Source organism: Drosophila biarmipes, chromosome 2L, assembly GCF_025231255.1.
Source record: "Drosophila biarmipes strain raj3 chromosome 2L, RU_DBia_V1.1, whole genome shotgun sequence".
Lineage (NCBI taxonomy): Eukaryota > Metazoa > Arthropoda > Insecta > Diptera > Drosophilidae > Drosophila > Drosophila biarmipes.
Genome location: NC_066612.1, coordinates 16,261,469 through 16,288,496, shown reverse-complemented (window position 1 = coordinate 16,288,496; position 27,028 = coordinate 16,261,469). Strand labels below are relative to the sequence as shown.

At 45.9% G+C, this 27,028-nt stretch overlaps 2 protein-coding genes across 7 annotated transcripts; one reads left to right on the top strand and one right to left on the bottom strand.

Moving 5' to 3' along the window:
• The first annotated feature begins 1,390 nt into the window (after positions 1-1,390).
• LOC108033977 (cytoplasmic dynein 2 heavy chain 1) lies at positions 1,391-21,575 on the top strand. Its single transcript, XM_017108695.3, has 25 exons — positions 1,391-1,489; positions 1,560-1,876; positions 2,119-2,203; positions 2,331-2,460; positions 2,513-2,973; positions 3,033-3,561; positions 3,851-4,274; positions 4,333-6,242; positions 6,370-6,586; positions 6,654-6,902; positions 6,959-7,642; positions 7,982-8,164; positions 8,351-9,240; positions 12,133-12,258; positions 12,317-12,451; positions 12,509-13,436; positions 13,514-13,630; positions 13,879-13,992; positions 14,052-14,154; positions 14,873-15,328; positions 15,381-16,710; positions 16,763-18,063; positions 18,130-19,508; positions 19,578-19,883; positions 21,282-21,575. Exons 1-25 carry the CDS (start codon positions 1,453-1,455, stop codon positions 21,552-21,554), a joined length of 12,684 nt encoding a protein of 4,227 aa, XP_016964184.1. The 5' UTR covers positions 1,391-1,452; the 3' UTR covers positions 21,555-21,575.
• LOC108033978 (transcription factor SPT20 homolog) lies at positions 9,333-20,526 on the bottom strand. Of its 6 annotated transcripts, none has more exons than XM_017108697.3 (4): positions 20,293-20,526; positions 14,468-14,614; positions 11,783-11,929; positions 9,333-11,532 (listed from the first exon to the last, which is right to left on the bottom strand). In XM_017108697.3, the coding sequence occupies exons 1-4, from the start codon at positions 20,350-20,352 to the stop codon at positions 10,411-10,413; spliced, it is 1,476 nt and encodes a 491-aa protein (XP_016964186.1). In that variant the 5' UTR covers positions 20,353-20,526; the 3' UTR covers positions 9,333-10,410. The 6 variants fall into 6 exon arrangements, with proteins under 6 accessions (XP_016964186.1, XP_016964187.1, XP_016964188.1 ...); XM_017108698.3 differs by having other exon boundaries at positions 11,798-11,929; XM_044094020.2 differs by having other exon boundaries at positions 11,270-11,532; positions 11,671-11,929.
• Positions 21,576-27,028: the final 5,453 nt, after the last annotated feature.

The following is a 27,028-nucleotide window of genomic DNA, read 5'->3' as shown; positions in this document are numbered from 1 at the left end:
AAGACAAAAGGAGGACTGTTTTTTGTAAGCAAAAAAAGGATTCCAGTTTTTCATGAAACTTTGTTTGATTCCAAACAAAAGAGCGTGGGGAGAATGCGAGGCACAAATGAAAGGAAGTAGAAGGCAAACATTTCGGCGTTTGCTGCATCAAACACATGCAGACAGTTTAAGCGCTTGATGCTTGGCTTTTCCTGTGGCTGTAAGCCACCCAAACCCGTCCAGCATGCATCGGTTATTAAATTTGCGGGGAGTTCCCCTCGGTCCTTTCTGGGCTAAGCCTTCGCCCGGGATAGGCGGTAGTCTAACTCATAGTTCACGAAGTTAGTTGGCCCAACTAAGTTTTGCGCCAATGCCGAAAGTTTAGGCGCAACTTGGATCCCCCAGCTCAACGCAAATGCGATTAGTATCAAGACAACTTCGGCCCAAGAAGAAAAGGGGATATAGAAAATGAATAGCCAACAATAGAATGTATGTACAACGTATTCAACTATTAAATAGGTACTATGTCCTTTAAACAATTTTTAATTTTTATTTAAGTTTCGCCTAGCCCCTATTGAAACATTCTGCGTTAAACTAAGCTCGATGAACTCATGATGTGTCACATTCCTGCCCCAAAACTGGACACATCACCTGCTGTCCCCAAGATTGAGTTGTTACGGCTTTGGCCAAGTCATAAAACGGCTCCTGTCGAATCTGGTCATGTCCCGTCCAGAGTCCCTTCCGGTGTTCGTCCCAGCTGCCTGGGAAATGGCATTTCAGCACGCCCGCACAATTCAATTAATGGGCATTCAAATGATATAAACCTGCTGAGGCATTTTTAGTGCAGTCGCCCAGTCGAGTGCTTCGTTTCATTAGCAGGCGTCCAGAGTGGATTGAGGAATTGCCAGGGGATGCACGAGTCCTGGACAGGGGCCAACACTCCCAGCTCCCCAGCACCACACACAAGCCATGGCAACTACAACACGTGTCATGTGCCCAAAGCCAAACAACAGGTGCAAGGAGAAAAAACACCGAAACCGAACCACCGCCTTAGTCACAGAGGCTAGTACACTAGGGAAAATCAAATATAGAATATGGAAGAACTAACTCAATAATAAGTGAAAAAATGATATTATGAAAAATAGCTAGTTATTAATTACAAAAAACATTTTTTGGTTTTATAGAGTAATTTTAACTAAAAGCGACATATATCCTTGTAAAATATGCATGCCATAACTGGTTAATTTAATTTTCTAAATAACTAGTTCTCTTCTTATCCTAAAAATCAACTATTAAATTTCTAACATTTTATTCCTGTGCAAAACCCACCACTTAGGGGAACATTGTTCGAGTTGCCTATGGCAACCAAAAAGGACACCACATAGTTTCGCTTTGAGAAAAGTGAAAGAGTTTTCGGTGAAAAGTGAAAATTAACAAGAGGCGTTGCAAGCAAGGCGAAAAAGCAAATTCAAGATGACCCAGCGCACTAAATTTATAATAAATACATCTGGTGAGTTTCGGGATGTTTCATCCATTCAAAGCGATATATGTAATATACCGGGAACATCGCTATCTTTCAGTGGAATACTTCTCCGCCCGTTTGCCGGGTTCGGAGCTGGACGAGCAGACGGCCATGATTCTGGAGTTCCTGGAACAGGAGGAGCACACGGTCATCTCGGCGGTGCACAGCAAGTCCGATGGCAAAATCCGATTCCACCATCGCATACCGAATGAGGAGCTCTGCCTGCTGTTCTACAAGGTGCCGCAGGTGGGGCAAAAGCGCCTGGAAGATGGAAGTGAGCCCCTGCTGGGCATTCTAACCCTTGAAGGGGGCCTGGTCAAGTCGATTTACAATTCCGTTTCTCGGGTTTTCTCGCCCTCTGCCAACTCGGCCCGGGTAAGTCTGCAGACATGTGATGCAGTGTAGTGCAGTGCAGTCTAGTGTAATATTCTACCTGGCTAATTCCCTGGCTCGCTGTCGCACTCTCCATAGTCTTAATCGCATTTTCGCATAATTCAATACAGCTTGCAATTTCATTTTGTTAGTTATACTTTGCCCGGCAACCGGCCATCCAATTTGTTTTTCCCATCGGTTTATGTGTATTTTCTGCTTCACTTTCAAATATTTTTTATTTTCAGCGCAACGAATATGGACCAGAGTTGAGTGGGATACTGGAGAACTTGCACCAGAACTTGGGATCCAGCCTGGGATTACCACAGAGCGGTGGGTTTATACTTTTAACGAAATAAATAATGTCATTTTAAAATTATAAAGTGAATGGATGAAGAGTTTCTCGTAAATGGAATTAAATAATCTTTGAATATTTTATACATTTTTTGTGTCCTAACAGGAATCACTAGTCTCCGAGACGAGATCAAATATTGGAAGCAGAAGCTGGGACAGAAGTCCAGCTCCCGTTTGGACCGAGAGGCGGCGCAAGTCTTTATTGGCGTCTTGGAAAATATCGAAAAGCAAATAAGGTAAAGCCTAATGTTTTAATCCCACCTGAATATTATCAATGTGAAATTCCAGTACCATTGACGGGGCCAATCCGAGTGGCACCATCGAGGAGTTCCTCGACCATGCCCACAACAATCTGGACGAATTATGGCGCCTGCCCTACAACTATCCTCAGCAACGGATGACGGACCTGCTGGACATCATTGGAAAGCGCCTGCTGGAGGTCTGTCTGACCCAACTGCTGGCCGAGGACATCTGGAGTCTGAACTCCAGCCACGTCAACAATCTGATGGGTCAGAGCATCGACACGGTGGATGCGTGGATCCAGCTCTGCGACTCCCTCACACGGCTCTTCTGGCCAAACTACGTGAAGCATCCTTGGCTGGGGGATCCCCACGTTCCGAAAAGAGGACAACTGTTCAAGGAGCGGCTCAGTGAGATCCGCAGCATCAAGCAGCTTTACAAGCAGATTGCCACATTGCTGGATGACGCCGAGCTGCAGGAGATGTTCCAGGAGCAGGCTCCATTCACGGGTGAGTCCCTAAAAAAGTTGAACTTCATTTATTTAAATTATTGTAATACCTTCTTTTAGATTTCAACATATTTGACACATCCTCGCTGGGCCAGGCGAAGTGGCACAAGGCTCTGCAGCACTTTGAGCAGGTCCTTCAGCCCATCGATGAGCGAATTGCCGCCGCACTGAAGGGTCAGTTGCACAACCACCTAAGTAATCCCCGCCAGGTGATATTCATCTTCTCGAAATACGAGACCCTCATCCAAAGGCCGGCTGTCCTGGAACTGCTGACCATCGAAAGGGAGCAGTTTCTGCAATCGCTGCACATCCTCCTGCAGGATTTGCGCAAGGCCATGGTGGACTCCAATACGGAACCGGATACGGGGCACCTGTCGGTGATTTGTAATGAGTGCCGCTGGCTGAAGGTGGTCCAGCATCAGATCCAGGAGATCGAGAAGGTCAGCCATTTGATCAGTGGTCGGGAGGGTTTCGACAAGATCAACAAGGCGGTGCAGGAAATCAAGGAGGAGACCGAGTCCCTGCTGCGCACGAACTTCGAGATTTGGTCGGGACAGTGCTCCACTGCCGTGAAAAGCGGAGAGCTCAGGTGAGTCCACATTGAAGAAAACTTGTAATATTAGAAAAAATATCTGCACATTAAGTTCAATTACTTTACTTGCTTGAATATAGGTAAAAAATATTTGAAGCGGTGCTAGTCAAATTTCCGTTAGATATCTGAGTCGATAAGAAATAAATGTTTATGTTAAAATCAAAACTTAAAATCTTGAATATTTTCAAATTAAAAAATGTATACAATGAGCAGGAAAAGTTTTAAAATTGAACATGAAACCTTTGAAACTGTGTATTTAACATTTTATAACCCCCGTTCAACTTAGACTTCGCGACGATCAGGCGGTGGTGAAGTTTGAGAAGGAGGGTCGCCAACTGATGCGAGTAACCTTTAACCCCAAGCTGGTGACCTTCTGCCAGGATGTGCGCGAGTTTGAGAACCTCGGCTATAATGTCCCGCTGGAACTCCGAGCCGCTGCCACCCATGCAGCCAAATATATGTGCTATGCCCGGCGACTGCAGCAGATTGCCACTTTCCACAACACTATCGGGGATCGGATGATTCCCTGCCAGCGGCCCATCATGCTGAAGAATGCCCTGGAGCTGCAGGGACTGGTCCAGAGCGAAACGGTTGCCTGGCAGGACGAATCCTCCGTCCAGCGATACGTTGATATCCTGCAGGCAGCCGTTTCCAGACTCTCCACGGATAACACACTCCTAGTGGGATACCACGAGCAGGCAAAGAGAACGGTTTGTAGCTAGCGAACTTATATAATTTACAATCTACAGCTATTTTGACCTTTTTCAGGTTATGAAACTAATGTCCACCGATCTGTTCACCCAAAATCAGATCTGGAAGGACGAGTTACGACACCTCCGCGAACTAGTGGCCACCTTGGAACGCCAGGGCTACACCCACTTGGACGCCTTTAAGCTGCACTGGGATCACCAGCTGTACAAAGTGCTGGAATACCAGTATATCTTGGGTTTGCTCGACATGAACAACAAGCTGCCCGACATACATGTAAAGCTGGTTTTGCGACAGAGGGAGCTGATCTACAGTCCGCCGGAGGAGGAGATTCGTGACCTGTACTTCAGTCAGCTGAGACGCTTTATCGAAAGACCCTGTAATTTCCACGGCCTATCGGAACACAGCCAAGAGCTCTTCAAATCCATGGTGACTGTGAATCGTCATCACTTTGGTCCTCTTTACCAGAGGGCAGCTGAACTGTTTGACAAGCTGGAGGATTTCAAGACCATCTGGTTGCCCTGGATAGCCTTGGGATGTGTGGACGTGGAGCAGCTGTGTGGAATCCATCTCAATGAAGCCGCGGATTGGGATCGCAACTTCAGAGCCTGCAAGCACTTCAGTCAACAGTTTGCGAAGCTCCAACAGGCCGAGGAGTCCATCGACTGCATAGTGATCAATGTTCTGCCCCTAAGATCGGACATTGAGTACATAAGCAGACGGTACTGGGAGGCCCTGGCGAATAGCTTGAGAACGGCCATCCTGACGGACGTGAGTTTGATCCAGGAGTTCCTACAGGGTGCCTTGCAGTTCCTGCAAAACGTGCCCATGGATGAGGGCAGCATTAGCCAGTCGGGCATGAAGTACGAAAAGATAATGAGTGAGCTGCCGCAGATCGAGAAGACCCTGGAGGCGGTGCGGGAGAAAGATGCCTGTCTGGCTGGCTGGTGCAAGGAAAGGGTGACAGCTCTTTCCGGAATTCTGCAGCAATGGGAACAGTTGCAACCCCTCCTCGAGAATCACGCAGTGATCCTCCAGCGACAGGTGGACATGATCAAGAATCAGGCCGAGACACAATTGCAAAATCTTAAAAACGAGGCGGAGAAATTCCTACTCAGATGGGAGTCCACCATAGCCGAACTGGAGGCCAACGAGAACTCCACTCTGGAGGTTTTCAAGGAGCGTCGACTCCATTGGCAGCAGTTGCAGGAGAAGAAAAAGCTGCTGCTGGAGGAGTGCTCCAAATTCAACATGGAGTTCCCATCGGAAATGCTTGCTCCCTTCACAGAAATCGAGGAGCAAATGGAACAGCAATCGAAGCAGTGGCAGGTCTACGACAGTTTCCTGGCCGAGCTGCAGCCAATTCTCCAGGAGGAGTGGGCCATTTACAGGAGACGCCCCTATGTCCTCAACGAATTTATCGGCAAGTGGGAGGGCTCTGTCCATGCCTCGATTGATTTGCCCTCCAAGAGAATCCGTCAGCAGGTGGAGAGACTTCAGTCGGCTCTACCAATTCTGCAGCAACTCCAGTCGGATTCCTTGAGTGAACGACATTGGGCGAGGATATTCCAGCTCCTCAATCACAAGGAAACAAAACCTTTGCACTCCATACTCCTTCAGGACATCTTGCAGGACTTCGATGTCCTGCAATCGGCTGCCCAGGAGATTGGTAGCATCGTTAGGCAGGCTTCGAGTGAGCAGATTGTCAGGCAGGCTCTAGTGGAACTCGATCAGTGGTCAGTCACGGCCCAACTGAAATTGATCACCAGGACGGATGCCACGGGACAAAGTGTTTCCCTCATCAAGGACTACCAGGAAGTCCTTAACAAGATCGGGGACAATCAGTCGCTCTTGCAATCCGCCAAGAACTCGGCGGCTTTCGATAGCTTTTCTGATCAGGCAGAGCTTTGGGAAAGTCGCTTGAACACTCTGGATGCCCTTCTTAGCAGCTTGAATCACTCCCAGAGACGGTAAGTGATCGAAGAATACGAATGAGACAATATTTGAATTCTAGTTAACAACAATTAATGTTGAATTTAATAGTTTATAATACATTCTTCCTAAAATTAATTTCCTTATTTAATCTTATGTTTCCAGTTGGGTTTATTTGGAACCCGTCTTTGGGTCTGGAACCCTGCAGCAGGAGCAGGCGCTGTTCAAGCGCATCGACAAGGACTTTCGTTTCGTGATGCGGGAAATCGAGATGGATCCGCGGGTGACTTCGCTGACGAAGATAAACAACATCAGCACCATTGTCAATGCACTGGAGACCCAATTGGCCAGGTGTCAGCAGAACCTGATGAGCTACATAACGGTAAAGGGATTACTGAATCCAGAAACACCAATAAAATCTTGAGGATGTCCAATTATCCCTTCCATAGGACAAGCGCAACTCCTTTCCCCGCTTCTACTTCCTGGGCGATGATGACCTCCTCGAGCTGCTCGGACAGGCCAGCAAGGATGCGGATGTCATCCAGCGGCACATCCGCAAGCTGTTCCCCGGCTGCCACAGTCTCAGCATACGGCACACATCCTCCGAAATGAATCAGTACAGCATTGTGTCTGTGCACAGTGCCGAGGGCGACGAGCTCAAGCTAAGCCATCCCATCGAGATGAAGGGCGACATCGAGGTGAGCCTCTATCCAACAAGTAAATTATTTAAAATGCTTAAGTATATTATCGGCAGAGCTGGCTGAACCAACTGGTTAAAGTGGTCCAGGATACACTGCGCGATCAAATCTACGAGTGCTACTCCAGCTCCACCGGAGCAAGTGACAACCTGGATGAGAAAATCCTAAAGAAGTACGCCAGTCAGGTGTTGGCCACCTCCAGAGCCCTTCACTTCACCCGCCAGGCGGAGCAGGCCATCGGTGGCATGTCCTTGGGCAAGTTGCAGCAACAGTTGAAGGATGAAATCAACCACTTGGCTGCCCTGAAAAACAAATCCCAAAACGGAACGCTGATCAGCCTTAAAATTAGGTCCCTTCTCCTGGACTTGGTGCACTACTCCGGTGTGGTGGAGCAGCTCCAGAAACACAATGTGGTGCACACCGGCGATTGGCACTGGCTGTGCCAACTCAGATATTACCTGGGGAAGGGGGCCGGGACGTCGGGCGGAGTTAATACCAATCGACAAGTTTGCGTCCGCATGGTTTATGCCGAATTTGAATACGCCTACGAGTTCCTGGGCCAGGCCAGCAAGTTGGTCCACACGCGGCTCACCCACCGCTGCTATCTCATCCTCACGCAGGCGATGCACATGGGACTGGCCGGTAATCCCTTTGGCCCGGCCGGCACCGGCAAGACGGAGTGCGTCAAGGCCCTGGGGGCCATGTTGGGCCGTTTGGTGTTGGTTTTCAATTGCGACGAGGTGAGTGAGGGCACACTGTGCAAAAAATGTGAAACTAAACTTCAAAATCAAGCTCCCTTAACAAATTGTAGAATATTTTCAAATGAGGAATTACGCTTGTTGGGACTGAGCATCAATAGGAGTATCAAAATAATTAATTTGATCAGCCATTTAATTTAAAACTGTGTTTTTTACTAATGATTTAAAAGAGATACAAAAAACCCTAGAAAAACTTAAAGATGGGTTCAAATTTGTTAGAAATATATGCACTTTGAAAAACATGTTATCTTCACAAATTATTTTTTCCAACTGCATGATAAGTCCACTGCTATTCGTCATTATGACATGGATTGTTTGCAGAATGTGGACACCGAATCGATGAGCCTCATCCTCACTGGCCTGGCCCGCTGCGGGGCGTGGGGCTGCTTTGACGAGTTCAACCGGCTGCAGGAGGCCACCCTGTCGTCCATCTCCATGCTGATCCAGCCCATCCAGAGCGCCCTAAAGGAGCGGGCCAGCAGCGTCCGGATTGGCGAGAGACAGGTGAGCTGGATGAGTTATGAAGCGGGTCGAAGTTGAAAGTGGTGGGACAGGAATTATGGCATGATTGGTTGGGTGCCGAAAGATTTCTGCAACTGAGACTAAATGGAATTTAAAAACATTAAAAACAAGGCATTTATTTTTGATTATATTCGAGTACTCATCAAATTAAAACTCCCACTTTCCTAGGTACAACTCAACCAGCACTGCGGCATCTTTGTCACCCTGAATCCGGCCGGAGCTGAATACGGTGGTCGCCAAAAGCTGCCCGGCAACATCCAGGCTCTCTTCCGACCCATTGTTATGCAGCAACCGGAGCCGGGGGAAATCGCACGGGTTATGCTCTTCGTTGAGGGCTTCTCCGGGGCCTCCTCCATTGCATCCCGCATCGTGGAGCTGTTCGATTTGTGCGGCAAGATGCTGTCTGCCCAGCGGCACTACGACTGGGGACTCCGCGAACTAAAGACAGTCCTTCTGGTTTGCGGAGAGGGTCTGAGGGCGCAATTAGCCGGCGATAGGAACACCCAGACCACTGCTAACGAGGAGATGTCGGTGGTGGTTCGCTGTTTGCGTTCATCCACCATGTCTAAGCTGGCCCCCCATGATGTCACTCGATTTGAGATGCTGCTTCGGAATGTTTTCCCGGAGATTGACAGCTCGCCGGCGCCAGAAACTCTGCTCCATCAATCTCTCTCTGCCGCCTTTGCGCAACTGGGACTCTGTCGAAGCGAGAGGCAAATTGAAAAGGCTTTGCAACTGCACGAGCAGCTACAAAAACGGATGGGAGTGGTGTTGGTGGGGCCACCAGGATGCGGAAAGTCCACCATCATGGCGCTCCTCAAACAGGCTCTCAGCGGATCCCAACTGAAAGTGCACACCATCAGTCCGAAATCCATGAATCGGGTCCAATTGCTGGGACGTCTGGATGCCGATACTCGTCAGTGGCAGGATGGAGTACTCACCCACACGGCGGTTGCGGTCAATCAGGAGCCATCCCACGTCCATTCGTGGATCATTTGCGACGGCAGCATCGATCCAGAGTGGATAGAGGCACTCAACTCGGTTCTAGATGATAACAAGTAAGTGCCCGTATAAGCTACTTTAAATCCGACTTCGCTTCATCCACACTATTCCATGGATAAATTTCACCCCACCATGGAATTACTCTATATATTTTTAGCAAATCTGGTTTGCTGCTTATATTTCGCTCGTTTTTTGCGCATAAATTCGTAATAATTATTTCGCGGCTGGCCATACCATATCATTATATCATATAGGTATACAATTATCGTTATATCGTACTGTAGATCGTATCATCCTAGACTTGCCATATTGTATCATCTATCACTTAGCGACTAAACAAAATACGTACAGACCTAAAAAACAGAGAAATGCTGGAAACGATGACGACCTAAAACAAATTATGACGGGGAAGCCCACTAAACTAACGTAGTCCGGATTGCGTAACGCAACATAATACGTATCGGCATTTTTTAAATGGCGTCTACTTAACATACATCAAAAATAAACTTGGGTGTGTTTCAGTGCGAGTGTGTGCGTATGAGATATTGGCACACATCCTTGGGAGTTGTGACTACCACATTGAAATTGGGAACAGTAAGCGATCATGGGAAGGAAAAAAGTTCAAAAGACTTTTGACATTAGAAAATTCACATAGGTATCCACCAATTCTGTACCAACATTTAATATTAGTGAGAAATTAGAATACAATGGGGCCACAATTTTTAGCACAAATTTGAAGCATTTCAGCAATGGGTGCATTTTATCACAAAGTGCTTTCGCCCAAAGTTTATGAAATTTGAACATGTTGCTGATACTGCTCAATGGTTGTTGGTAAGAAATTGGTTGATATTTAAATAAAGTCAGAACGACCATGAAATACAACAATACGCTGGTACAGAGTTGCTAATAACTTTGATTTTAAACGTCTCAAAGTTAAAACGATTTAAAATTTATCAGCACTTTAGTGGCATATCAAAAATAAAGTAAATTGGTTGCAAAAAAATAATTTAAATTGTTTCCAGAATATTCTTAACAAGCTGCCATTCCATTCATGATTACTTGTGAGCCCTGTATATACACCAATCTTTTTGTTCTTGACCTTTTCCTTAAGGGTTTTCAAAATTACGAAACTATTTAGATCACAACTCCGGGCGTGTGTGCACTCAAACTTTCGGATGCGTTTAGCTGGCTAGAGAATTGAGCTTAGGACTACAGGCGAGAATATCTCACTGCGGAGCATGTTGTAGTTGCTGTGGCGGCGCAGGTTGCTGCTGCTGCTGTTGTTGCTGGTGCGTGGCAGGTGGCGGGGGCGGCAGCGGTGGCAAGCTCAGCGAGGGGGGCGGGGGCGGAGGCGGCAGGGATCGCATGTGCTGCATGTGCGCCTGGGGAGCCATATGCTGGAACATGTTGCAATGCTGCTGCTGCTGGAGATGATGTTGCTGCTGCTGTTGTTGCTGTTGCTGCTGCTGATGGGCGCTGAAATGATGCTGTTGCTGCGGCGGCGGCTGGGCGGGATTCAAGTCAGGTCCGGTTTGGAGTACGATTTCGGGTTCAAGGTTTATAACCATTTCGGAATCATCTTGATGCTGCTGCTGCTGGGGATTCCTCAGCGATGCCAAGGCCGCCGCTTGTGCTGCTGCCATTGCCGAGGCGGAGATATCCTGACCGTACTCCTGCTTGATGCCATTCGGTGGACCCGCGTACAGAGTGGCACTGAGGTTTTGATGCAGGATAGGATGGCAGAGCTGCGGCATCAGCGTCACTCCCGCGATGGGCAACGCGGGATGGCCAAAACTCCGTGGAGGGTAGAGTTGCTGCAACTTATTCAGCTGCTGCAGGTGCGAGGCATGGGCGGGGGGCGTGGCCAGCTGGGTGAGTTGGCTGGACATCATTCGGTTTCGTTGGTGCGCCAGCTGGTGACTCAACTGCTGCTCCTGCAGATGCGTGGGCGGAGGTTGCTGATGCTGCTGCTGTGGCACCTGCTGATGTTGCTGCAACGGCTGCTGTTGCTGCAGCAGTGGCGTCGTCTGCTGCTGGCTTTGGGGCGGGGCTGGTGGCACACCCACCTCGGGTTTCACCACAGGCACTGGCGGTATCATGGCTGCGAACTCCGGCGGCAACTGCGTGGGGTCCGTAACCAGTAAGCCCTTCTTGCGGTCCTTTCGGATCTTATCCCTCAGCTTCTCCAGCTGCCTGAAGGCCTCGTTGGCTCTTCGCGCCTTCTTCCTATCCCTATCACGTTCCTGCTCCAGCCTCCTGTACTCCGGGTTCATTCGCTTGATCCGTTTCCTCTCTCGATCCCGCTCCCTTTGGATCATCTTCAGTCGCAGCTCCTCCTCGGGGGTCAACTGCAATCGGAGATGAAAAAAAAAACGTTGGGAAAACATATTAAAGCACAGTGATTCGGGCCACAGAAACTGTGGGAGTTTGTCTGGTTCGGAGGGTTCAAGAAGTGTCAACGGTCCCGGGATCTTCTAAGCCCCTACCCCCTAATCTCAAGCCATGTGAATGTGTGGGTGTCGTGTGATTCGAGTGTGCGATGGTTCGAGTGTGGGATAATGATATTATAGATAATATAGGATATTGGAAAAATGCTACGTTAGCACGTCGTGCCTTCTTGCGGAATCGATCGCGCTCGCGTTCCATTCGCCGGTACTCGGGATTGAGGCGCTTGATCCGCTTCCTCTCGCGATCCCGCTCTCGCATGATGAACTTGTGGCGCGCCTCCTCCTCGGGGGTCATCAGCTGAAATTACAGAGAGAGTGGTTGGTTGGCAAACGGCAGTCAGCAGAAGGGGTCGTGTCTCGATCTGAGTCTGAATCTCGGGCAGTGTTCTTGTGTGGCTAAACGTGGTCTTATGCGGTAGTGTGCTCTCCTCCAAGCTTGTCTTGAAACCAGGGCATCCCATCCACAAATTGTTCTTATCCTAAAAATGCGTTCCCTTGCAGGCTCTTAACTTTGCCTTCGGGCTGGAGGATTGAATTCGGGAACAATGTCAACTTTATATTCGAAACAGACGATGTCAGTCATGCTTCACCAGCGACCATTTCCAGAATGGGTATAGTCAACATGAGGTAGGCTTCCATAATGCGTTTAGCCCAATCGTAAATATTAATTTTGTATGCTTCTAAGCTACGACTACTATCCTGCTCAGGAGATACTCAAGCATGAGCTGTCCAAGGAACCCTATGGCGACCTTTTGCAGAATTACATGGATGGTAACTTCCAATACGCAGTGGATTGGGTGGAAAGTCAACATTTATTAAGGTAAATTGCCATCTGATTTCCAATAAAACTCGAGCTACACTCTATATATTTGAGCAGTCAACTACCCGGTATAAATCGCGTCCACCTCGTTCGATCCCTGCTGTTACAACTGCATGGTTCACAATTTCTGGAGGAATATGGGGCAGCCACCCTTCGAGCTCTTTTTGGATTCATACCCAGCGACAAGCAGCGGGAGTTCGCCCAACTGGTCCTGAAACGCGCTAATCTCTACATGGCCAATCCCAACTATGCTGAACTGACCTATTATGACAGCCGCAAAAATTCCCTGGAGCAATATTCAGTGGATGCGGTGGAGTTACCAGAGAAAGGATCTCAGTTAATAATTACCTCCTACATGAAGACGTACTTGGACATACTGGAAACACTGCTGAAAACTCAGGGTAACCGTATCCCGCCCTTTATGCTAATAGGTCCGAGTGGTTCCGGTAAAACCTTGCTACTCCAAAGAGCAGTACTAGAAAATTCTGGCTACCAGTTGGCTACCATTAATTGTTCCACCCAACTTACGCCCAGCTACGTTTTGCACACTTTAAAGACGCACTGCGTCACAGTGAGTGGAATCAAGGGCAGAGAGTACCGACCAAAGCAAGCGAGACTAGTGCTGTTCATGAAGAACTTGGACCTCTGCCAGCAGGATTGCTGGGGAGCTTGCGAAGTCGTGGAACTGCTGCTCCAACTGGCCCAACGAGCTGGCTTTTACGCCGAGAATCTCGAATGGATTGGGGTGAGCGGGTTGCAAATTTGCGCCTCCATTAGCGGAAACACCGGGAAAATCTCGCCGCGCTTCTTTGCTATCAATCAGTTTGTGCGGGTTTCACGACCCACGAGACAGGATATGCTGGAAATCATCCAGCGGCGATTGGAACCTCTTTTGGAAGAGCACTTCAGGGGTTTGGCGAATCGGGGAGGGTCGGGGGTCAATTTGCAGCACGTCAGCGAGAGCCTGATGGAGTGCTTCGAGAAGGTTAGTATCCCAACCCTCGCCTTCCGTCCAGGGATTCATCATCGCAGCACCTGCTAATTGACTTTACCCTATTTTAGCTGCAGGCGACTTTCACCACCGTTGGAGGCAGGCAGGGGCACTACCAGTTCAGCCCAAAATGCATTATGAAGCTGCTGGACGCGCTCGTCTTTTATCCCGCCAGTGATTTCAATGAGGTATGGATTGTAGTGAGAGAAAACACGTTTTAAACTGAAATGTTTAAATAAACAACTAACAATAAAAATAATTAGCCAGATTAAATAAACAAATTATTCAAAAGCACCTATATATATATAAATAAGATCGCTTATAATTTAAAATTATATATCGGAAAAGGGGTATTCAGAATTTCTTCTATTCAACACTGGCTTCATTTCAAATATTTTTTCTCAGTTTATGACTAATCAGATTTGCTCCCTTACAGGCTATCTACTGCGAGCTACTGGGCATGTTCCGTGACAGATTGATTAGCGAAGAGCATGTCCAGCAATTCGAGGCGATACTCAAGCAAACGATGCGCAAATACTACGGAAAGGAAGTAGGTCCACTTTCAGATTTGTTTAATGAAAACTTCGCTAACGAACTCTACACTTCAAGAAAGTATTTTTCGTGCCGAAATCACCAAAGTCTCGGGGTCAATTGCATTGCCTAACCCATGACGAATGGCTGGAGGAAGTTCAGCGTCAGGTGACGATTTGCAGTAAGTACCGAAATAAGTTAGAACAATTTAAGGTCAGAATATAGTTATTACTACAAACAGAAAATCCCAAACTCCACAGTAGAAAACTGCTAAATTATTATTGTCTCTTACAAATCCAAAGACCCAAGTTGCCAAAAATACTTATCTACACACTTTACAAAAATTTTTGAAAGCAACCTTTCCCTAACTCAGTCTATAGATTTAAAGTCACAGTTTTGCTCACGCATCAGTTGTAGTTGCCCGGTGGTGATTCCGCAGTTTCAAGACAAGTGAGTGAGATGGATATGAGTTTGGGGAAATCGGGGATAACTACACTGGGCCTGGGCGTCAGCTTGCGAAACCGATCCCGTTCGCGTTCCATCTGCCGGTACTCCGGATTCATGCGCTTTATCCGCTTCCGCTCGCGATCCCGCTCCCGCATGATGAACTTTTGCCGCGCCTCCTCCTCGGGGGTCATCCACTGAAAGTGCACAGAATCATCGAATTAATCTTCAGATAAATTTCAAAAGTATTTGGATAGTTTAGGGTAATAGCGGTAGCTGAAGAGCGACTAATTCCTCATTAACTTCAATGATATCTGACGAGAAAGCTACGATTTTGCAGAGAATAACAGATTTCGGAGGGATAACTAACACTTTTCATAGCCCTCAAAGTTATTTAAGGAAATGGTAGTAAATCAAATAAAAATACATCGATGTACAATCCTAACTTCTTTAAGATACCGAAAGCTACAGCATCACAGCACCCGTTACAGAGGAACTTTTAAACCACACCGCTAGAATAACCAGAGTTCTATCACGAACCGATGCCCACATGCTTATTTTGGGACAATCTGGGGGACGCCATCTGGATGCCATATATGCGGCAGCCACTTTGCAGGAGGCCAAGGTGCTAACTCTGCAAGGTGGATCCTCCTACGATGTTTCAGAGTTCTACAACGACCTCAAAGTGGCCATGCAGACAGCTGCCCTGGAGCAGCAGACCAGCTACCTACTCATTGAGCATTGCTGGGTGAGTTATGTGCCGGACATTTTGAAGCCCATTGAAGCCCTGCTCGAGGGTAGCGAGATCCTAGAGCTTTTCGGTGAAGATCTGGAAACGGTGGCCAGCAGTCTCAAGCAGGCGGCACAGCTCGAAGGATACCAGGAATCTCTGGGAACATACTTTATGAAGCGTGAGTAGTTAATTTTGTGGAGTATTTCCAACCTTACGTGATTTAATATAAGGAGCCCGTGAGAATCTCCACATCATACTGGTCCTGGATCCCAGCAGTACCAAAGTACAGGAATACTTCAACAACTTTCCCGCCCTGCATCGTCAAATGGAGTTACTGTATGTGAGAGGTGAAGCCAGGGAGTCCCTTGCCCTTCTGCCCAAGCAATATATAGAGTTGCTCAATGACTCAGTCGCAGGCGGAGGAAGTGGGCGTGGCAAGGTGCCCGCTTGCAGTCACTTTGCGGACATAGCAGATGAACTGCCCCCAGAAGTGGCACCCCAGCGATATTACCAACTCATCCGTAGCTATTTCCACATGTACAGCAATGCGGCCAATGAAATCGATCAGAGATTGGGTAAATTGCAAATGGGAGTGGATAAACTGGCCTCTGCTCACGCTTTGGTAGACACTCTGAAGTCCAATGCAGCAGCGCAGGAACAGGCTTTGGGTGAGAAGCGACAACTGGCAAACGAAGCTCTGGAGATGATTTCATCCACGATGAGAAATGCCAATGAACAGAAGTCTAGCATGTTGGAGCTGAAGCAACAAACGCAGAAGAGCAGTGAACAGCTGAAGGTTCGACAAAGGGAAATCCAGCAGGAATTGGCAGAAGTGGAACCAATTTTGGCGGAAGCTAGCAATGCAGTGGGTCAAATCAAATCGGAGGCTTTATCCGAAATCAGATCACTGCGGGCGCCTCCAGAAGCTGTACGAGATATTTTGGAAGGCGTACTGCGATTAATGGGCATAAGAGATACCTCCTGGAACAGCATGAAAACATTTCTGGCCAAGAGGGGTGTTAAGGAGGACATAAGGTCTTTGGATCCAGCTCGAATCAGTCCGGAGAATTGCGAGGCTGTGGAAAGACTACTCCTGGCCAAGGGTGATTCCTACGAGTCGAAGAACGCAAAACGTGCTTCGGCAGCAGCTGCTCCTTTGGCAGCTTGGGTGCAGGCCAGTGTCCGATATTCCCGGGTCATCCAGAGCATCAAGCCCCTCGAAAGGGAGCAGAACGAATTGCAGAGGAATCTCAACGCAGCCGAGGACGAAATGCAGGAATTGGCAAGTGGATTGGACGATGTGGACAAAAGAGTAAAACAGCTTTCTGCCAAGTTGCAGACCTACACACAAGAGGCAGCAGTGCTGGAGCTTAAACTCCAGGAAGCCAGTGGAACCTTGCAGGCAGCAGAGCTTCTGGTGGGAAAACTAAGTGCTGAATATGCTACCTGGAGTGAGCAGCTAGCCGAGCTTAAGAGGGCCCACAAAACGCTGGATGGAAAGACTCTATTGATAGCCATAGCTGTGAATTACTATGCAGGTCTGGGTCTAGAGCAAAGGAGGTGAGTTTATAGGAAAATTTCCTCTGCATTTTATAACCTATATAACCCACAGCTCCTCAATCAAACGTCTTGCGGCGGACTTTCATCTGCCCTCCAACTTCGATCTCCGTGGATCACTGCTCACGGAACAGCAGCAAATTATTTGGGAGAGTCAGGGCTTGGCCCGAGATGCCCAGATCATCGAGAGTGCTGCTCTTCTCAGGGAGATGCTATCTCTTCCCTATGGAGCCTGTCCTATTCCCCTGCTCTTGGATCCCACGCAAACGGCAGCCAATTGGCTAATGGCTCATCTTAAGGGAAGCGGAAGAGCCTGCGAGTTGACCACCCACGGAAACGAGAGACTATCCTATCAGTTAGAGCTAGCTGTTCGATTTGGAAAGACACTTCTGGTCACCGATTGCGAGCAACTACGTCCTCCTATCCTTCAACTCCTCCAGGGCCACATATTTGTGAGATTCAACAAGCGACAACTAGCCATTGGCTCAAAGTTGGTGGATCTTCACGAGAGTTTCCAGTTGGTGCTGATAAGTAAATCCCATCGTTCGGATTTACCTGAGGAGCAGAGAAGTCAAGTTAACCTTCTTAAATTCACGGTCACTGCGGCTGGCTTGGCCGATCAGCTGATGTCCAAAGCGATTGTGCTGAAAAATCCAGAGTTGGAGCAGCAGAGGATAGAATTGCTCCAAAAAGAGGGAGATCTTCTGAAGCAGCGAATGGATATGCAAGATAAGCTCCTTGAACAACTATCAAAATCAGAGGGAGATATCCTGCGAAATGAGCAACTTTTGGCCAGTTTGAATGAGGTCAAACAAAGCAGCGCCCAAATTGAAGAGGCCCTTAAGCAAAGTGGGCAAATCAGGGACACCCTTCTCGCCAAATTCGGTTCCTTGAGAGAACTGTGCTCCAAGGCGTCAGTCTTTTATGCAGGCCTCACACAGGGGTATGAACTTTCCGCCCTGGTTTACATAGAACTCTTTTTGGGTGCTCTATCCAAAAATCATCGAGACGAGGCTAAGGTCTTTGAGTTACTAGTAAGATCTGTCTACATGAACTTAGCTAGAGCCACTTCCAAAGACAGTCAGCTATCCTTATCGCTGTGGGTTTGCCACCAGGCGTATCCCGATAGATTAAACGCCAAAGAGTGGGAGTTGTTTGTGAACAACTTCATGGGCAGTTCGGATGGCAGTATGCTCTTAAATCAGCTGGGAAAGCTGCCCGATTGCATGGCCAAGGAGGCGCAATTGAAGTTGGCCATGTTGCTGCAGTTGTTCCCGGATTTGCGAATCAAACTTCAATTGGAGAAGGATTATATCTGGCGAGGATTCATCGAGGCTCAAGCAGATGATGTGCTGCGTAAGTGGAAGAGACTATTTTAGTTTTTTTAAATTCCCTCAAGCAATTTTATCTTTGTACTTACAGCTGCCTTGGGATCCAGCTTCCAGAGAGTGCTTATTGCTCAGATTTTCCGACCCGACTTGATGCTCCTCCAACTGCGCAAGGTGAGCAGTGATCTTCTGGGAATTTCCCCAGACGCATCCACACAACCTTCCGTCGAGCAGTTGCTACAACAAAGCAGTTGTGATCGGCCCATTTTGATGGTAAGTCAGGCGGAAAATGATCCCACTACCGAACTGAGAAAGTGGGCGAACCAGAAGTATCGCGAAATGGCCATTGGAAAGGGTGCTGAGAAGGGAGTTCTGTCGGAAATGCGAAAGGCTGCCATAGATGGCCACTGGTTGTGTGTGAAGAATGTGCATTTGGTGCCGGAGTTCCTAACTCAGATGGAAAGGGAACTGAATGAAATTCAAAAGTCCAAAGACTTTCGTTTGTGGCTGCTTTGCGAGTCTACCGAGGGATTTTCCGAGTTTGCCGTCTACAAGTGCCTGAAAGTGCGGTATGAACAGCCGAAAGGACTCAAGCAGATTGTGATGCGATTGCTCCAGAATTGTGCAGCTGAACAGGATCAAAGCTTGAAGAGCCAACCGAAGAGTCTCAAGATGCGTGTGGTTTACTTCATCTTAACTGCTGTACTACAACAACGGCGTCAGTTTATACCCCAAGGCTGGTCAAAATACTACGAATTCGGGGAGGCGGATCTGAAGGCGGCACTGGGTATCCTTAAGTGGGTGGATCAGCAATTAAATTCTGGAAAATGCGACTGGTTGCTATTGCAACGACTTAGTGAAGCCCTGGCTTTCGGTGGAAGAATAAACAACCTAAGGGACCTGGAAATCCTGAGGAGCTATCTGAATCAGTTTTGCTCAGCGGATGTTTTGAGCAACCGTTGGTCGCCTTTGGGATTATCCCTATCCATTCCTACTAGTGGTCAACTTCAGGACTATTATTCTGCATTGGAAAAGCTTCCCGAACTGGATGAACCCAGTATGTATGGTTTGGCCAATCAGGCACAACAACAACGCGAAATTGAGCAGGCCAAGAAGGTGATCAGGGAGCTGAGGGGGTTACACTATGGCAGGGGATCAGCAGGAGAGTCAGGAGGATCAGGAGAATCTAGAGGAAGCGATCAGCTCAGCGATCGTCAAAGGCTAGAGCATCAAATTAAGCCCCTACTAAACCTGTGGCGAAAATTAGCTGGCTCCTGTACCATAACTCAAACGGTTAAGGAGTCGAAAGCCAATGCTGGGGAATCCCCCTGGGCACTTTTTGTGCTGGCTGAACTGAAACTGGGAGCAGATCTGTATGGCATTGTTCACCAAACCTTATCCCAGATGCATGCCTGGCTCAAGGACTCGCAGGACGTGGATGTCAGCACTCTGAGAACTCTGGCAGAGCAGCAGGTCAGGACTTCAGTTGCACAACGAAATATATAATAAAAACTTGCAATTTTATGTTTATTTATTCCTCAGATCCCTGCCAGTTGGCTGAAACTGTGGAGCGGACCTGGCAGCAACAGTGCGGTCGATTATTTGAGGGCCCTTATTATCCGAGCACAGGCTGCAGAGCTGCGCTCCAAGGAGCAACTGCATCTGGAATTCGGCGAGGATATAAATCTCGTCCAGGTGTTTAACTGTGAGAACCTTTTGGCCTGTTTGAAGCTGCTGCAGTCCCAGAGGCTGACAGTTTCCACCGAGCGTCTGGAGTTGCGATCGTCTGGGTCCCTGGATGCAGACGGGGACTCCTCAGATGCGGTGCTCAAGCTGGCGCCTTTGAAGGTAAGTAGAAGATGGTGGTTCTTCACACTATCATAAAACTATTAAACCGGGAACCACTTTTAGGAAAAGTATATGCTTTGACATTGAAATTAGTCGTGATAGGATATCTTTCTAAAAACATAAATAGATCAAAAGTGATTCTCTATCTTGAAGTATTTAAAACTATCTTGTTTCTAGTTTTACTTAAGAAAGTGTGTAGTCAAATTATTGTTATGATCTATAAAACACTTTCCTCTCAGTTTTTTTGTATGTCAAACTATTTGTTTGACGAAGTAAGCTAATTGCACAGTTTGTCAGTTCGAAAACGTTTTCCCGAATCAAGATCCTAAGTCCTACATCGATGTATCTCTTGGGGACCGATGGCATCCTCGCCCCTCTTTCCCGCTGGCTTCTTGTCTTTGTGTCTCACCTTCCCCATTTTGGCCATAAAATGGGTCTCCATCGCCGTCTCCATCCTGGCCGTTTCCATGGCTGCCGTGTCCGTAATCCTGGGGCTCCTGCTTCCGGGTCGCCGTTTCCGTTCAATGCATCGAAATTAAGGTGCGAGTTGGCGCTGGCTGCCCGTTCTTTTCAGTTTTTCTCACGCCGCTTTTTTGTTTTCATTTGATTGACATTCCGGCACATTAGAGTTGGTCAGGGCTGCAGCTTTGTCCCGTCAGATCTGGCTTTTTCGAGGGCTGCGAAAACATTGTGAGGACGGCGGGCAGCCAGAATTCTGGCTACTTTTCTTTAATTGAGCTTACTTTAAAGGTGTTTCCACTTTATAAAAATTAGGGATCATACAATTCCTTGCTGTTTTGTATCTCATTAACTTTGCCATATTCACTAAATGAAAAACAGCTATAATATCTTTTAAATTGGACATCACTATACAAAACATATTTACTGATATCGATATATCCCTATGCCTACCAGGGCTGCCGATAACAAAAAAGAATAATTAAAAAAATATTACTCTAAAATACTGTAAAAACAGTTTTAAGCAATTCATTAACTAATTATAAAAGTTATTAAATTTACGATTTTTACCTTGACACCCCATACTCAAAATATGATACAAAAGTATAAAATTAAATGTAGATTGTATTATCTACATGTTGTGTAAATACGTATAGATTGGATTGTGGAGTGTGTAATTGCTAGGAGTGGAGTATGTCCTCGCTAAGTCGTTTTCTTCAAAAACCGAAATATGAAATTCAAAAAATATTTGAGAATTTATTGAATTTTTTGTAGAACTTGTATGAAAAATTATATGAATTTTTTTTACTATAAATATTAAACATCTTTGTATTAATGACCTCGAAAACGATTTGCAGTTAGGAATTAATTAAAAAAAGTATAAAACCTTTGTGTTTGCCATTTAAATATTTTTGTGTGATGAAATACCTTCCATTGCAGATTGATGGCGCCAAGAGTGGGATGGACAAGTCAAACCCCTTCTACATAAGCTACAAAATAAAGGAGGACGTCAGTCAATCTGCTGCCAGTTCTTCAAAATATGGCAAAAAATCATTGTATCCCACCGAAAAAATTGAATCGAATCCACAATTGCCTTTGTATTCTCGAAGCTGTCGGGACAAACTAATTTGCCACCTGAACGTTGATGTTGTGACGGGGACCTCGGAACAGATTCTCCTGGCTGGAACAGCTCTGATCGTCGAAGATTATTAGAAATCGGGACATATGATGGGAAAAATACGTGTACTGAAATAAAGTTATCAAATATTTTTAAATATAAATATAAATATAAATGAAAAATCTTCACATATTTGTTCAACAAATGTTAAATAAATTATTCAAAAGCTCCCAAAATCAGGTTCTTCCTTTTGATATTTGCCTTTGTGGTCCAATCTAACTGCCTGTAAATATTTAAACAACTAACAATTAGGCAGCCAAACACAAACAGCCATTAAACATTTAGGACCAGGACGCCGACTGCAAGTGCTAATTGATTTCCATATGTCTGCTTTTCCGAGAGTCTCGGTGTCTGTGCTCGTTCGGGGATGCCCCCAAAAATTAATTTGCCACTGCCGAAGGGATTTTATTGCGTCCTGTGTCCCTCGTAATCTGCTCATATTAAACTAATTGCCGTGCATTTCAACAACAAACTGCCATGAATTTTGGCCATACTTTCGGTTGCCAAGACATGCCCGACCCCTCGGGCCCGAAACCATTTTACCGTCAAAAACTTGTCTTAACTTTAATTAAGTGGCATTATGTTCAATTAGGCAAAAGTTTCCAATATGCAAATTAACACAATTTGAGTGTAAAGTGCCTCCCGGAGACGAGGAAGGGCGAGGGCGGCCTGTTCGGTAGGCGTGGCAGCCAGCCTCTGTGGCAAATAAAGTGCGCTACGCACAAATCAAAGTGCCCCGAATCGGTGGGCGTGGCAGTTTGTTAACACACTTTGCACATTTAGCCATTCAAGATTTCCCAGAATTTGTTGTACGCCCTTCTTAACTTGTTGTGCTGTCGGCTGTTGATAATAAATAATTTATTACGCATCAGATGGCAATTTTGTAGCTTGTAATTGAGGAATCAGGCTCCGGGATAAGGGTAGTGAAATCAATTGGCTTAAGGTTACCAACATTTAGGAATATTAATACTTGAAATAGCATAAATTAGAAAACTTGAATTAATGTAAAAAAATTCTGATTTGTGCTGGATAACTCAAGTAAAATTATGTAATAGCTTGCAGATTAATTAGGTACATATATCATAGTAATTTCCCTTATAGTTGGAAGCCGAAACCACATTAATGAGACCCTTAACCCACTTGCCCCACCGCAATGTTGGATTACCAACCTACCCAAATAGTTCATCGCATTTAATGTTAAAAGCTTGTGGTTTGCTGATTTGGAATTCGCTTCGGGTAATCCCCACAAAGTTGCAGCTTAATTAGGGCCCCCTCTAAGGCCCAAAAGTCTCAATGACGATTAAATTTCGAATGCCTAATTCGTAGTTGATGGGCAGACGATTCCGTACTTCACACTCACATGCGCAAATTGATATCCTTTGGCTGGGCCAGTGCCTGACAAACGTTCGGGCCAAATGGTCCTTTTCCTTGTAATCCCGGCCAGCCTACAAGCAACGGAATCGCCATCTAATTGCAGTCGCTTTCAATGAGCCGGGATTAGAAATTAATTTAAGTATAAGGCTCATATGACATTTGCATGTGTTTTGCGCCCATATCCTGGTGTGGTGTGTATGTACCCACTTGTGCCATAATTGTAAGCCCTTCAAATGTGATTAATCAGCTTGCACTAATACCGGACTTTTGACTTTCCGACTGGGATTTGACTTTTGCCAAAGGATTGGGTTTCGTCTTTGACGTCCTGCTCTCTTCGATGGCACCTAATGACCCAGGATGCCATTAAAATGGCAGCAAAGGGGTTATACCATTCACTCGAATGCCTTTCAATGGCCATTTCCCCTTTTATCAGATGCTTCTTTGAGGGTTTTCTGATTTGATGACTATTTGAAAACAAAGCTGTTATGAGAATTAAATGAGACAGAAGAAGTGGGAGCTTAGTCATAGTTTTGGCTTAAAAAATGTTGTGGTAGGTTTTCCTTATCAATTATGAAACATTTTTTTATAAAAATTTATTTTTTTCCATTCGAAAATTGCCCAATTAAAAATGTTTCTTACCGCCCCGGCTAGGTTTGAAAGAAAATAATGTGAAAATGTTTCATAAACTTTAAAGTTGCCATGGAATTTTGCGATAAAGTTCAGGGCGCTGTGGCAAACTTCTCCTTCGATTCGTTCGCTTCAATATGCAAACTTCGGCTTCGAGAACCTACAGTCCTCTCCTGCATTATGAAACATTTCCCCCTGTTTCTTTTAGGGTAATCCCGAGTTATCTCACCTTGGCCGTTGAGTTCAGGAGCAGCAAAAACAACGCAACATAGGGAGTATTTCATGCATAATGCCGAGCAGCAAGGAGGATGTAGAGTCAACAAAATGCAGATAACGCGCTGGCAGCTGTGTCTTTCCTTCGTTTTTAAACAGGCTTGGCTGTCAGCGGCGGCATTTCCGGTTCCGTTTTGCCGCTCGCTGACTAGCGCCACCTGGCGGCCGCTGGTGCCGCCCTCCCCTTTTGCACTTCGAGCACGTGATAAAAGTTAACCATTTTTTGTGATTCTTTTTCACTGGGCTGGCAAATAAATTGCATTTTGTTTCGGCAGCCGCATTTCATATTTGTGTTCCAGCACTTGCACTTTTTGGTCCTCTTTTTTGCTTAGCTGCTTAACCCCACGCAGCCGTTTTTCTTTTTGCCCCCACCAAGTTTTGTATTTATTTGCGTGTAAGCTCAGTCACGTTCGCTGGAAAAAAGAAAGGGCAAAAGTGGGGTGCAATCAGCGGTTTGTGCATTCCAGCCGGGGAGTTGGAAAATCCCATTCAAAAGGCCGCTCATTTTGGCGGATTCTGCCTGCGTCTGTTTTTTCCGCCCCATACTCGCGCACAAAGGTGCATAATTTTAGTTAAATTTTTGGCATTTCATGCACGAAAACGTTTCTGGGTTAATTTACGTGCGGCATTCAATAATTGTGGCACCCCGAAACAAAACCCTCACCCCACACAAGTCCCACGTGCCTGGCACATGCAGAATGTGACAATTAAAATGGAATTAACAGCTAAATGAAATGGAATTTATGCCCCGCGTGGGCTCGAATATTTTTGCCTTTGACCAAATAATTCGGTAGCACCGTTGACCTGGCAACAGGTGCACTCAGCCACGGGCATTTCCAATAAGAGCCTATATAAGAGCACCATAAACTAACACATGCAGCTCCTGGCAATCAAAATTTAATTGTCATTCCAGATATCAATGCGAGGAACGTGTTGATTTTAATATCAAATGCGGAATTCAATTCATTCATCAGGAAGCTGAAATGTGTGAAATGTACATGAATTATTGTAATATATACTTTTTTTTTAAATAAAATAAAATGTTACGCAATTTTACACAAATTTTAATCTAGTTTCCCCACCAAAGGTCAGCTTGTAATTCGGTTTTCGAATGCATTTGGCCAGGGGAAGTGGGACAAAAACCTCAGAGTAAAATAAAACTGCAAGAATCGAGAACGAATTAAATGGGTCGAAACTTTATGACTGCTCCGCTTGCTTCGTATGAATGTCAGAACAATTAGGCAACAGTTATCTGTCCATTACACCAAGAAACTCTCCGGATAGATAGGACTCCACTCCGTCCCCCCGCCTGTCGTCATAAATTTTGCGGCCCAAGGCATTAAACAAACTAGCACAAAACTCATTTGGTAAACAGGCAGGATGCAGGATGTGCCTGTGTGTGCTCCGAGTATCTGTGCATCTGTGTATCTGTGTGCGGGATTAGGCCAGTGTGCGTGCACTTTCAACACACTGCAAGTGTTGCAGTTGTGAATCTTGAAAGTTTCGGCCCGGTTTGTCCAAAAACTTTTCGTTACCGCTGCCTGCTGGTCATGTTGCCATGGATTTTGCTGGGAATTTGCAGCTTTGTTTTTTCCGAGGGACTTTGCATACACGGAGGTCCTTAGCCTTGGCAGCGACTTTGGGCCGCAAAAGTTATGGTCGGAACACGTCGAAAGCCACGTTGCCACCCCATCGCCCTGCCCCTAGTTTTTACAAGTTCCTTGCCCCTTTTGCGGCGCTGTTGCGAGCATAAAAGACGCTCGGAAAAGCTGGGAGAGCTGTGAAAACTGCGAAAATGTGTTAATTAACCGAATGTGAGTGTGTGTTTTGTTTTGGGAAAATTAACACTTGTGTGCGTCAAGCGCAAGACAACTAATTAGCCTGTTTATGGTTAAGTGTGAATCTAATATAATGAAAGGCCCCGAGGGTCCATTTGGCTCTGATATCTGATGTTTATTCGGGCTCCAAGGCGATGGGTAATAGATAGGTAACTTAAACAGTGCTTACATATATGTGGAATTAACAAAAGGTAAGTGAACTTCATTTCAAGAGAATAATAATTATAATAATAAAATATGTAAATCGATAATAATTTAAATGATTATATCAGTTGTAAAATGGTACATTCAGGGAAAAACATCGTGCTAAAAACAAGTGCAAACAGCCTTGATTAAAGAAGTTCTCACATTGAACACATTTTTATATATTTGCAGAGGGTATTATGATTTCAGTCAAAAGTTTTCACTGAAGTCAGTTCCTAAAAGTGTAACATGGTGCTTCTAACATTGGTTATTTCTTTTAACTGCAATTCTAATTTATCCTATTAATCCTATTTAGCATATAATACAAACCGAGTTTAATTTCATATTATTTTTATAATTATTCGTCCTTAATTCATGCCTGAAACTTTCTTACTTTATTATTAAATCGCTCTAGTAATTTGGCCTTGAAAATTCGTGCTTGAAAGCATTTCCATGCTTGGGGAAGTTTTGACACCGAAAATACTTGATTCTAAGTTTACTTTAAATATTCTTAGATACTTCAGAGCAGCTTTTAAGTTTTACGTATGTTTTCATTGCTTTATTTCAATCACCAATAGGTTGACTTATTTTGTGAAATGCACAGATTTGTATGTGACGTTTGAAAATATATTGCTGTTGGCTTAATTGTTTCAGCGCTCCGTAAATTGAGAATCGCATGTGATAGTTCATTAATTCAAGTTGTGGACTCTCCACAATTGATGATGCTTGCTCTGGGACCCCATGTGCCCCTCCTCATGTACCACATGATTCCCATATCCTACATTCCACTCATTTAATTTCATTTGTTATCATCATCAAGTCGAGCTCAGTGGGAAGGAGGGATTTGGACTCAATTTGCGTCTGCTTCTGATTTCTCGTTTGGCTAATTTATGCGCTCCGCTGGATAATAAATTTTATATTTACGTTAAACAAAAACAAACACGAACAGAAAGTCAGATCCGACTAACCATATGTTGCCTCTCTCCCCCTGTTTTTTCTGCCCCTGACAATATGTCATTTGTTCCTAAATTCACCAGCGTCCTTCGCTTTTTCCCGCCTCCTCCTTTATAAATATATTATATATATCCCTTGCATCGTTGTTGTCTCGATTCCGAACCATTTGTTATCGAATTTGTTTGTGCTTATTTCGTATGCCAAGCGGCACAAGAGTCCTGTTCCATTGTCACAGGATGGGCGGGGGATTCGCCATGGGG

What these genes read in the sequence shown, in the direction of transcription:
- LOC108033977 (XM_017108695.3), top strand. Translation starts at nt 1,453, where the DNA reads ATGACCCAGCGCACTAAATTTATAATAAATACATCTG. An exon ending in TCGGTTCTAGATGATAACAA is followed by an intron (nt 9,241 to 12,132) that starts GTAAGTGCCCGT and finishes GTTCCCTTGCAG; the next exon opens with GCTCTTAACTTTGCCTTCGG. An exon ending in GAAAGTCAACATTTATTAAG is followed by an intron (nt 12,452 to 12,508) that starts GTAAATTGCCAT and finishes ATATTTGAGCAG; the next exon opens with TCAACTACCCGGTATAAATC.
- LOC108033978 (XM_017108697.3), bottom strand. Translation starts at nt 20,352, where the DNA reads ATGGAAACGGCCAGGATGGAGACGGCGATGGAGACCCATTTTATGGCC. An exon ending in TTATGGCCAAAATGGGGAAG is followed by an intron (nt 14,615 to 20,292) that starts GTGAGACACAAA and finishes GTGCACTTTCAG; the next exon opens with TGGATGACCCCCGAGGAGGA. An exon ending in AGCTGACGCCCAGGCCCAGT is followed by an intron (nt 11,930 to 14,467) that starts GTAGTTATCCCC and finishes CTGTAATTTCAG; the next exon opens with CTGATGACCCCCGAGGAGGA.